This window comes from Euprymna scolopes, chromosome 41, assembly GCF_053919585.1.
Source record: "Euprymna scolopes isolate OS-2025 chromosome 41, ASM5391958v1, whole genome shotgun sequence".
Taxonomy (NCBI): domain Eukaryota; kingdom Metazoa; phylum Mollusca; class Cephalopoda; order Sepiida; family Sepiolidae; genus Euprymna; species Euprymna scolopes.
Window position 1 is genome coordinate 73570756 of NC_136522.1, and position 12329 is coordinate 73583084.

The following is a 12329-nucleotide window of genomic DNA, read 5'->3' on the forward strand; positions in this document are numbered from 1 at the left end:
CGAAAACCTCTGGCACATATTGAAAACTGAGGTTAAAAAGCGGAAACCTAGAAATTTGAGGGATTTGGAGAACTACTGCATTGAAGAATGGTCAAAAATCAGTGTTGATGCTTGTAAAAACCTTGTTGATAAATATCCCAAACGGTTACAGGCAGTTATTAAGAATAAAGGGCATGCTATTGACTATTAGTAAGAGAGGTATGAATAATTTTGAACTAGTGCCATTATTGTTTTTCTTTGTATAATGTTTCAAACTTGCATAATTTATTTATTTGTTGAGTTTAAATTAAATGCTCATGCTTGATTTATTGTTTGAAATCCCTTTAATATTGTCTACCTTCTGGTTTGAGCAATATTCTTATAGAAATCTCAAAGATCCGAGGGGTATGAATAATATCGGGCACAAGTGTATATATATATATATATATATATATATATTACATAGAAAAATGCGATCTTGAAACGTAATATGGTTAAGATTTAAACATGGAAAACTAAAAGGACGAGTTGTTAAAACTAGAAAAGAAAAAGACAAAGATACTCTAGTACAAAAATATAACAAATTTATAACTTTTAACTTAAAATATTGCAGTAGTAAGAAGTTTTTAAACAATTCAATTTAACATTATATATGAATTCTTAATGTGGCAATATTTTAAGTTATAAATTTATTATGTTTTACTAGAATATCTTTTTTTCTTTTCCAGTTTTAACAACTAGTCTTTTTACTTTTGTAAGCTTAATCTTAACTATATTACTTTTCATGCTCGCATTTTTCTATGTAATCAATAATTTTTCCAGGCTTTGCTTTGAAAATATTTTCTTCTTTATGCTCAATATCATACGCATTGTTTACAAGACATAAAAAAAAAATGACGAACTTCTTAAATTGACTAAAGAAAAAAAAAATCAAATAAAAGACGTAATTAGGTAAATAAACACAGAGTAGGGACAAAAAAAAAAAAAGAAGAAACAGAATTAATTGGCGACATCATAAATGAAATATTATTAGCATGGCAAAGAGCATCACTTTTGTTAACTCTCTTTCTATAATCCAAGATGGCATGCGAGCGGCATTCCCGCTATGATTTATGAAGATGTTGACTAAGAAAAAGTTGCTATGGTAACCAACAGCCAATCAGAAGAAACCATCTCTCATGTTCCTTACTAATTCTGAGAACGTTTGAACACCAGTAATTTTATCATAATTTTTGTTTTAATTAAGGAAAATTTGAAATTTGGTCGCAAAATAAGTTAGCGGTAAAGCTTTAAAGCAGTTCTAAATAAGTAAAACTAACACATAACCATATATTCAAACATGGTAGTGTTTGAATATATGGTTAAGTGTTTGAATGATATATATATCATATATATATGAATAACAGATATAGTAATAGTAATATATAAAAGGCACCTTGTGTTTGTGAGTTCATCTCTTACGGACTTGGAAACACCTAGGCCCCAATTTTTTTTTTTTTTTTTTTTTTAATTTCTATTTAGTGTGCAGCTTTACTTTACATTTCTGAATAAAAATCAGAATTTTTGTAGAAAATTAATCTCATTTGTCAGTTTATATAAAAATTTTTAAAACCTCCTTTTTTTTTTATTTATTGAAAAAAAAAAACAAACAAACAGAATACAGTTGCAAAAGGAAGTATAGAAAATACGACAATGCTAGTGATCCAAGCCACAGTAATGGATAAGTAAGTAATTTTTTTTTTTTTTACATGTTTTATTTATTGCACCTATATTTTTTTTATTTATCAAAATAGTATATATTATTATTTTATGTATCTATATCATTATTATATATCAAAACGAGTTGCAATAGTAGATCATTGTATTTCAAAATACTATATATTATCATTATTTTATGTATCTATTTTCAGTATTTACTTCGACATATGTACTGAGCTTGAATCTATGGTCCCCCCCCCCCTTGCCAAATTTTCACAAGAAATACTCATCTAGCTGAAAACACTATCAATAATCCTCCCTCCCCACACACACTTTATCTGTGTCTAAACCTAACGTAGATTCCATGAACAAAGATTCTTTCTTAGAACTGCACGCCTGTGGAACTGTCTTTTGTTTTCCTGCTTTCCAGCTGACTACAATATGGTTGTCTTCAAGTCCAATGTAAACAAGTTCTTGATAAGCCGTGCCCCTTAAGTTAACAAATTTACTGAATTTCCATTACTGACAATTGCTATATTGTCTAATTGACTACTGTACACGTTTTAACCCTTATCCTCGAGTGACCTCTGGGCCTTGATAAGTGGTGATGCCTACGTAAAAAAAAAAAAAAAAAAAATATGTTATATAAGAAGGGCTGTCCCTTTCTCATGTATGTAAGAAGCAGCCCTTCTTATGTAACAAGTAGAGCTAGGTAGTAAGTTTTAAAAATACATATGGCAATTAAGCTACACAGAATTTTCCACGTTTCATCCTCGTGAGGATTCGTCAGGCTATTGCATTGAATTGATGTTGCTTCACATTTTTATATATCCCCACCCCATGGTACTGGGTTTGCTAATCAACCAATCAGATTCTTAGTAACTCACACACCCATTTATTGTAAGCAATGAGCATGTGCACCTGTTTCTTTGTTTTTGCAAGGATGAAATGTCGAAAATTCTGTGTAGCTTAATTGCCATATATATTTTCAAAACATATATATATATATAGTCTTTATAGTTTTTTTTAACCTTTAAAACTATATAAAAAAAATTATTTAATTTTTTTATTTTTTTATCATTCGTTTGAAAAACTAGTCAGGAAGTCATTTAATCACCGGCAATCGCTGTATCAACTTGCGATAATAGTCCTAATGTTATTTCAGGGATCATCAGTTGTTCACTTTTTGGGATTTAAAAACAAAACAGTATATTAAAGCATAGCTCCCCAACTGTGTTGATCAAACACCACCTCCCTTAATCACAAGAATAATGTTCTGAATATTGGATCTAGTTTCCTGTTCCAGGTTAATTTGCCTAACCTATTCATGCTATCAAAAAATGTAATATATATATATATACACACACACACACACACACACACACACACTTCAGAATAAAATTATCTAACAATAAACTGGTATGGAAACCTGTGATTATAAGTCTTACAAAATATTATTGCCAGTAATATTCTATAAGTACAATCCCATCTAAATAAAAATTGCTCGATATACAAGATAGAACAAATAAATCAAATTTTAGTCATTCAATAAATTAAAAATTTTTTTAAATTTATTGAATTTTTAAAAATTTTTTAAATTTATTGAATGACTAAAATTTTTTTTATATATATATATATATATGAACACAATTTGAGACTGTAAATTATACTTTACATGAATTTATTGTTCGATAGGATACTCAAATAAAAAAATAAGATTTCTTTAATCTGCAATGTGTAACCCTAATCTACTCAATTTTCAAAAGTTTACAACAATTTTAAATGCGTGTACAAAAAATGTCTGGAAACTTATTGAACGCACCTCATACGTATTTTAATTAATTACCTCATATGTATTTTAATTAAGATTCTTTTTTAAAACGTAATATTCCAAGTTTGAACAAAAACATTTTTTCATTTAATATTTTTAATTTTTATCGGCTTACTAATTGGAATTGGTTGGATTATTAGTTGTAATGTTTCAGCCAATGTAACTTCCAACATTCTTCATATCGTGTTGAGGTCTGTAATCTGTATAGGGTTTTGTCTGACAAGAATGGCGGACGTGAGAATAACATCCAAGATGAGAACAGTAGTCCGAAAAAACACATTATGGATCCACATCTCCAAAATTCTGACACAATTTTTTTATTTGCAGGTATCCTTGTTCGTTTGAGTTAAGTACAACGCAAAGCAATTATAGAATTTATCAATTTGCTGTAGAGTCTTTACCCGAACAGACATCTTGGATGCAAGCTCTTGCCAAAGTAAGTTTGCAATTCTTTCAGTGACAAAATTTATTTAGAAAAAAGAAAAAAAAACATTTGGTGCTTCTTCATTATAAGATTGAAATTTGAGCATCACAAATATTGAATTTTAAGTAAAACCAATGGTATCTACTGAATTGTGATGTGGAATTTAGTAACATATCCAAAAATTATGAAAAGTGACAAAATATTGTAGAGTTGAATTTAGTAACATAGTGTAGATTTGAAGGTAATAATCAAAGAGGAAAGTGCCCCGTATGTGTGTGTGTCGTGCAGTCATACAACTTACCTTCGGATGGGATCTGAGAGAAAGAGAAATTAAAGATGGCAGCCATGGATTTATAAGGTGTAGTCTCATGGAATCTCACAAGATCTCATCTTCCACTGCACATGTATGCAAATGGAATGGGGTCAGTTTTCTGATAAAATGTCTGTTGGCAGAGACAGTGGGGAGAGACGTGCTGGAAGTTGAGAGAGAAAATTGTCAGTGACGAATTCTAGCTGGACTTTTGCGTATTGTATTTGGTTTATTTTGTTTTGCTGGTTACCAGCCCATTTAACGTCATATATCGAAAAATTATGAAAAGTGATAAAATACGAAATTAAATATTGATGAAAATAGTTTTCGAAGAATTTCAAGTTCATGTATAAAGAAGCAACATTCAGGGGAAGTAACTGATGTCCGTCTTGGCACAATTAATGGCGGATGTAACAATCCTGGATTCGTCAAAGTACATAAATATAAATAATGCAGTAATATTTATCTAATTGTGACAAGTAAATACCGCTTGTTTTTTTTTTTTTTTTTATTGAAAATTAATTTGAGACAAGTAAATACGGCTTGTTTTTTTGTTTGTTTTTATTGAAAATTAATTTATGTGACAATTAAGTAAATACCGCTTGTTTTTTTTTTGTTTTTTAATTGAAAATTAATTTGTTACAATTAAATACCTTTTTTTTTTTTTTTTTTTATTGAAAATTAATTCATGTGACTTTCACATTTTACTGCAATAATGAAGATGTGCCAAAAATTATGTTCTTGACTGATGGATATTTTTCACAATATCCAAAAACGGTCCATGTCCAGAATTCTCCCTATGTTTATAAAAAAAAAAAAAAGGGCGCTTATACAGTTTAGTCAAGACATTAAAAAATGAAAATATTGAAAAAAAATTATATTGTACGTACTCGTTATAGCCTGAAGTTCTCTGAAAACAAATTTCACTTAATTTCATCAAATAGTTTTTGTTTTACAATGAAAAAACAATTTATGATACCGAGCAAAAGGTTCGATTTTCAGGAAGAAAAGCTAGTAATAAAGATGGGGAGGGAGTGTCGGCGCTTTAACTGGAGTTATCTCCCCATGGCGTGTCCAAAAAATTTTGTAATGGCTGACTTCAACGCGCCTTCATAAAAACGTGTTTTTCTGCTGTAAAATAAAAAATACTCGATCAAATTAAATGATTTTATTTTTCGGAGATCTTAAGTCCAAAACAGATACGTAAAATATAACCTTTTTTCGATATTTTCATTTTTTAATGTCTTGATTAAACTGTACAAGTAGCAAGAAAAGAAAGAAAATTCTGTTTGATGTACATACCTGCGACAGTAAGAAAATATCGTACACCAAAAATCATGTAAATTGATCAAGTGTCTGTATTTCTGTTTCTTTCATTTTTTCTTTTTCGTTTTAGGTGTTCTGTCCGTCGCAGGTGATGAGCATGATGGGCGAAAATGATTTTGATTTAGCTGGTTACTTCTATTTCAAATGGCACGGAATGGTATGTTTGTAAAAAAAAATATAATTAAATATACCTTATTATACTTCAACTAACACCATGGCTCCATTTTCTAAAATATGAGATAAGCTTCTTTCTTAGAACTGCATGCCTGTGAAACTCTGTTCCGTTTTCCTGGTCTTGGATATGACCTTAAACTATATCCGATGGTGAGGCCCCAGCTTGCGGGCTTTGTGGAGTGTGGAGCCACCCTTTAATTGCCATTGCTCCCAGGTCCAATCTGACCCAGAGTGGTAGTATCTGTTAGGGTTACAACTATGGGTTAAATAGAAACCGACTTGAAAAAAAAAAAATTCTATTAAAGTTTTTCTTCGAAATAACTGGATTTGGCATTAAATAGCCTGAAAAGGGTTGATATGCCGTAAAACAAAAACAATCAACCAACCGTTTTCCTGCTTTCCAACTGACTACAATATGGCCATCTTTAAGTCCAATGTAAACAAGTTCTTGATGAGCCGTTTCTCTTAAGTAATCCAATTACCAAATTTCCACGACTAACGATTGCTATATTTTCCCATTGACTACTGTACACTCATTAACCCTTATCCTCGAGTGGCCTCTAGGCCTTGATAAGTGGGGACTCCTTTGTAAAAAAAAAAAAAGAAAAAAAAAAAGAAGTGTTTTGCTGCATCTAGGTTGATTGATTTGGCTGGTTACTTCTATTTCAAATGGCACGGATTGGTATGTTTCAATAAATGGCTCATATCCTCGGGAAAACGTATTTAGCAAAATGAAATTCATATGTAGTGTATAAATTTTGATAATCCGCACATAAATTGAATACTAAAATTTTCGGATAAATCATACATGTACGAAAATTTGACAAAATCTTAAAAGGTAAATTTGAAAGGATTTAAAAAAAAAAAAAAAAAAGAAAAGCTTACAAGATACACCTGAAGAAGGTCGGAGGTTACATCGACCGAAACTTTGTGAAAATAACGTCATCAGATTTTTTTCCAAAAAAATGTTGAAAGGATATCTCTCCCCCCCACCCCCATAAAAAAACACTCCAAAGGTCCAGGTTCAAAGAATAATCAAGAGAAAAGTTGCACGCATATGATACAGTTGTAAAAAGATCGATATCCAGATTTTTCGTATTATTTGGATTCATCGGACTACTGTTCTCATCTTGAGTGATTTTTCATAATACTTTGGTCGATGTTACTTCCGTCCTTCTTTAGGTGTATCTTGTCAAACTCCTGAATCTTTCTGTCGAACTCACAAATTTGGATGGAACTTCAAACGGAACCCTTTATTTACCTCACGTGAAGTAAATAAAGTGTTCCGCTCAAAATTCCATCCAAATTCTCGAGTTCGACAAGATACACCTGAAGAAGGTCGGAGGTTACATCGACCGAAACTTTGTGAAAATAACGTCATCAGATTTTTGTATTTTAAAAATTGAAAAATAATTTGTTGTAAAATTTAATTTACAGAATTTAAATCCAATTGTTCTTATACTATTGCTCTATATTGAATATTGAGCTTTTTTTCATCAGGTTGGGATTGTCATACACATTAGAACCCTGGAATACGTGGCCCTAAGATGCGTTTTTTTCAGGTTACGATGTGGAATACAATGTTTTTCTGGCCTCTGGTTATGGTATTTGCCCCGCCTTATTGTGTTATTTATAATGTTATTTAATCAAATACATGTGTATTACATACTGTATTTTGTTACTAATTTTTAATGCTGTATCCCGGGATTCTATTGTAAATGTTAGACACAAGGTTGGTTTTTAACATGGAGAAAATCCAGCTCCCCATGAAGGGGCACTCTGAATAGGAACAAAAATAACAATTGTCTTGTCAGAAAATTCTCCTCCACTGAGGACATAAAAGGTGAAATGTAGCATCAGAACAGGTACTACGCTGTGATCTTGGCCCAGAGTTTGTTAATACTAATATTTATGTGCTTTAATTTTACAAATATTTTTAAATTGTAAATTGAAATTATATATTTCCAGAAGAAATATTTTATATATATATATATATATATATATATATATAATTTGAGGTTGCTATTTTCCAAAGGTATGGTAACCAGTGAAATATAACGAGGTTCATACAAGTGCTCAATACAGAAGTAGAGCAGTTTACATTTGTCTTTACATAAGCAGTAGTTTGTTGCTACACAGTCATGAGCATGTTTCGGTCTACCAGTATTTACTAACTAGGAACCTCATCAGGCAACAACCCTTATTTTCGAAGACGGAAAAGAAAATAAGGGTTGTTGCCTGATGAGGTCCGTCGGGTTAGTAAATACTGGTAGACCGAAACATGCTCATGACTGTGTAGCAACAAACTACTGCTTATGTAGAGACAATTATATATATATATATATATATATATATATATATATATATATATATATATATTGTTGTTGTTGCTAGGTATTAAGTTCATTATTTTCTTTTATCAGGAATGGTCTCGAATTTGGTTGCGAATTTATGGAAAAGAATTGCGAATCTTTACAAAGGTATGTAAACCTCGATAATTTGCATGTGTTTCAAACGATGTGTTTTGATTTCAAACAATAAACTATGGCACACGTCTATAAGGATTCTTCTTGGATGCTCCTCAGTTAAGTTGTTATTACCCTCTTAATCTTTACACGATGAAAACAAGTCCTAGAGTGTTTGAAGAAGATAAAAAAGTTGCATGGAGTGAAATCAGCTGCATAAGGTGGTGTTCTTCTCTGTCAAGAAATTGTCCGAGGTTCATTGTTGTGATTATTATGAAAAGTAAAACTATACTTTGGTATCAGCTACTGCTTTGGAACAGTCTATATTCGAATTCTGTTCTGTGGATGTTTTAGTGGTTCTGTTTTTAAAGTTTTTTTTTTTAATTTTCTCTTTCCTTCTCTTTTTTTCTTTTACTTTCCTTTTTGGTTCCTCCTTTTTTTTTTTTCCTTTATTTTTCCTTTTTTCTCTTTTATTTCTTTTTCTTTGTTTTTGTTTCTTTTTACTGCTTATTTTTCTCTATTTTTTCCTTTTTCCTTTTCCTCTTTGGTTTTTTCTGTTTTAGTTTTTTCTTGTCCTTTTCTTTTTTCTTTTTTCTGTTTCTCTTTCCTTTTTGATTCCTCCTTTTCTCTTTTCCTTTCTTTTTCCTTTTCTTTTTCCTCTTGTTTCCTTTTCCTTTTTTCTTTGTCTTTTTGCTTTTTTCCCCCCATTGTTTTTCTCTATTTTTTTTTTTGCACTACTCACTAAAGCTAGCACCAACAGTTTGTAATCAAGCATACTTTTTCTTATTTAAAATGCAGAAAACATTATAAATACCATTTACATCACATGTCAAAATAATTTTGTAATTTTAATCCATTTTCCAATATTTGTGCAGCTGAGAGTGTGACGATTAAAGAATACCTCTAGGATTGAAGGAGGAGTGAATGATTCAATTTCAGTATTCATTAGACTAACACTACAACAAAGCCCCCTCCCCCCAACAAATCGAGTGTTGCGTTGTGTGAACTCAGTCTATAAAACTGCGTGGACAAAATGGTCGCCGGACAAGTTTACCGACGAGTGTATATTTTGAATAACAACTAAAAGACTCGACTGTTTATAAAAGAATTCGAGTTTATTTTCAACAATCTTTCTTTACACTTTGGTGTCGGTTGTCACTGACTCCACTAGCGAGGAGAGAGATGTTGGGTGGCGTGGCGGGGGTGTTGACAGATGACAGACTTGTTTCTCACCGCGTCGGCCGCTACTCTCTTTTTTGTAAAACCAAAACATCTTTGTCATGTTGTCATGGTTGAAACGTGACCCTCACATCATGTTCTTGACTTGCCTCTCCGATTTCTTCACAGCCTGTCCCCTTATTATACAACACGAGTACTCCTTACTATTTATCAGTTTTGATTACTGAAGTTTATAATTTTTTTTTTTTAGGATAAAGATGGAGAAAACTATGATTTACGAAAAACAATTAACATCAGTAAGTATACATTTTCATTTTCCTTTTTTTTTTCGGCGGCTATTCAGAATTCTCATATTAAAAAACGAAAATAAAGAAAAACCTGTATGATGTACGTACCCTTGACATAAATTGATCAAGTACTTCTGTTTTTATAAAGAAAATCAATTTTAAACGATTTTAAGTGATTAATGGGAAATCATGGGCATCACAAGGTTGATTTCACAAATTTGAATTATTGTTGAGTTATCTCTCTTTACAATGCAAGGCAGTCACTCCTAGTCCTTGCATATTCGTAAAATTTAATTTTCTTAGTTATAACTAAATCAACTTGAAAGATATAGTGAAACTATTGATACAAACGCCTACATCCTAACTTTTAACACCCATCAAATCCCAAGCAACATCAAAATAGGGTATAAAAAATAAACACAGAACCGTATACCAAACCCACTAAGATGCTAAAACTACCAAAGGTACAGACACTATCGAGACCGGTGCACACGCTCTTCAGTATGCACGAAGTGTGGAGAAAATGAGACCTATACAGATTGCCAAAAAGGCCATTGTGCAAACTCAAAAGAATGCTACAAATGGAAGAAAGAAGAGATTACTTAAATAAAATATACGAAAAATATAACCTTCAAAGGAGATCGTAACCTAGCTGAAAATACAAGATACTCTGAAAAAAAAACAAAAACATACGGCATACCACCGGACTAAATAATCAAACAACAAAAGCCAATTCGTCAAACATCAAACCTGAAGACATTATGAAATTACACAATGAAATAAGGAAACTAATGGGAGAGTTAAAAAAACAAAAAACAAAAAAATGGATTCTGGATTCTTACCCAAATTGGACACACATTTACATGGATGGTTCCAAAGATCAAAACAAAGTGGGATGTTCCGCTAATTAAGAAAACGCTGTTCAGCAGAAAAGGTTACCAAAGAACTCTTCAATCATGCAGAAATTACAGACATAAACTTGGCTCTCGATATTATCACTAGGGCTGTGACGACAGAATATTCTTTTCATTCTTTTGACTCTCAAGAATATATCCGACACAGTCAACCGAGAACCACATCAGTCTATATAAAAACATCTAAGATATTAACGGACATATACTCAAGAGTCAAAACAATGAAAAGAATATGCTGTTGTCACAACCTTAATTATCGCTAATCAGAACTCCAAGAAGTTCATAATATTTGTAGACTCATTATCAGTACCAGAATCATTAAAAAATCCAAAACTAAACATTCCTTACTAATCAAACCTGGTGCTACCATATCAGGCTGTCTATTGGCTTCCTGAGACGAAATGCACCTACATTGATTTTCTGTTTAACTTCACAATCTATAGTGCAGAAATTATAACTATAAACTTGGCTCTAGATATTATCACCAATCAATACTCCAAGAAATTCATATTTGTAGACTTATTATCAGTACTAGAATTATTAAAAAATAAAAAACTAAACAATTCCTTACTAATCAAACCTGGTGCTACCAGATCAGGCTGTCTATTGGCTTCCTGAGACGAAATGCACCTACATTGATTTTCTGTTTAACTTCGCAATCTATAGTGCAGAAATTATAACTATAAACTTGGCTCTAGATATTATCACCAATCAATACTCCAAGAAATTCATATTTGTAGACTTATTATCAGTACTAGAATCATTAAAAAATAAAAAAAATAAACAATTCCTTACTAATCAAACCTGTTACAAAGGATCCATTCTATCAATTTCTTATCAGTTTTTAAAAATCTTTTTTTCTTGCTACGTTTTCTTTATTTCATTATTTTATTTTATTTTTGTTTTACCCCTTCATTATTAAGGACCATTTCTATACAAAACAAATATTTAATCTTTTCAAATTTGATTGATCTATTTTTAATCTTTAATTATTCTTTCATCTTCCAGGCGTAATAAATAGTGAACAGTGTCCCTATACAATTCAAAATGGCTTCCCCTTCATTGCTGGATTCCCAGGAAGGTAAGAATTTTTATTAGTTGTTGACCAACTTTCAAACTTCATATTTTTTTTTTTTTTATAATCATGTTCAGCCTCAAACAAGGCATATTGCCACTTGGACATGAAGGTTTTGGACCATGTTTAGAGGAGATAAGCTAACCCTAACCTGACAGGCAGCTAAATCCCACCCCCACCCCTACACTGTAGAGATCCCTAGATGTAAAAGATCTTTCTACTCCAATAGTTTCTTCCCCAGAACCGCAAGACTTTGGAATTCCATTTCAGGTCCCTGCTTCCCCAACAGTACTGACGTGCAGAAGTTCAAGTGTAACGTGAACCGACATCTTGCTGCCAAAATCCCTACATAGTACTCCAGTAGTTGTTGCCTCTGATAGTAGCCCCCTACACCAAAGTGGCAATTTGCCTTGTTTGGGGTGAAAATGTAATAAAAAAAAAAAAAAAAAAAGAAAAAGTATATTAATGGAATGTGCTCTAATGAACTCCTTGCACTTGTGTCCCCTCAACATACAAAACCATGACAAACCCGCTTAGCAATAAAATCACAATCCCTGTCTCATCGCTGCAGTGTTGTATCTCTGTGCGTGTTTTACAAATAATGGAATGTGCTCTGGTGAATTCGTTGTGCTTCTTCACTGTTGAGGTCCCTAAATGACACAAAACT

General features: G+C 31.7%; 1 protein-coding gene across 3 annotated transcripts in view; it reads left to right on the top strand.

The window, feature by feature from the left end:
• The window catches only part of LOC145266631 (arf-GAP with Rho-GAP domain, ANK repeat and PH domain-containing protein 2-like), a 277212-nt gene that overhangs the window by 211319 nt on the left and 53564 nt on the right, over positions 1 to 12329 (top strand). For all 3 annotated transcript variants that reach the window (XM_080122551.1, XM_080122552.1, XM_080122553.1), the window contains 6 exons: positions 1636 to 1703; positions 3836 to 3944; positions 5639 to 5725; positions 8166 to 8222; positions 9637 to 9682; positions 11596 to 11668. In XM_080122551.1, coding sequence (XP_079978677.1) covers positions 1636 to 1703; positions 3836 to 3944; positions 5639 to 5725; positions 8166 to 8222; positions 9637 to 9682; positions 11596 to 11668 — 440 coding nt within the window. The remainder of the gene's footprint in view (positions 1 to 1635; positions 1704 to 3835; positions 3945 to 5638; positions 5726 to 8165; positions 8223 to 9636; positions 9683 to 11595; positions 11669 to 12329) is intronic.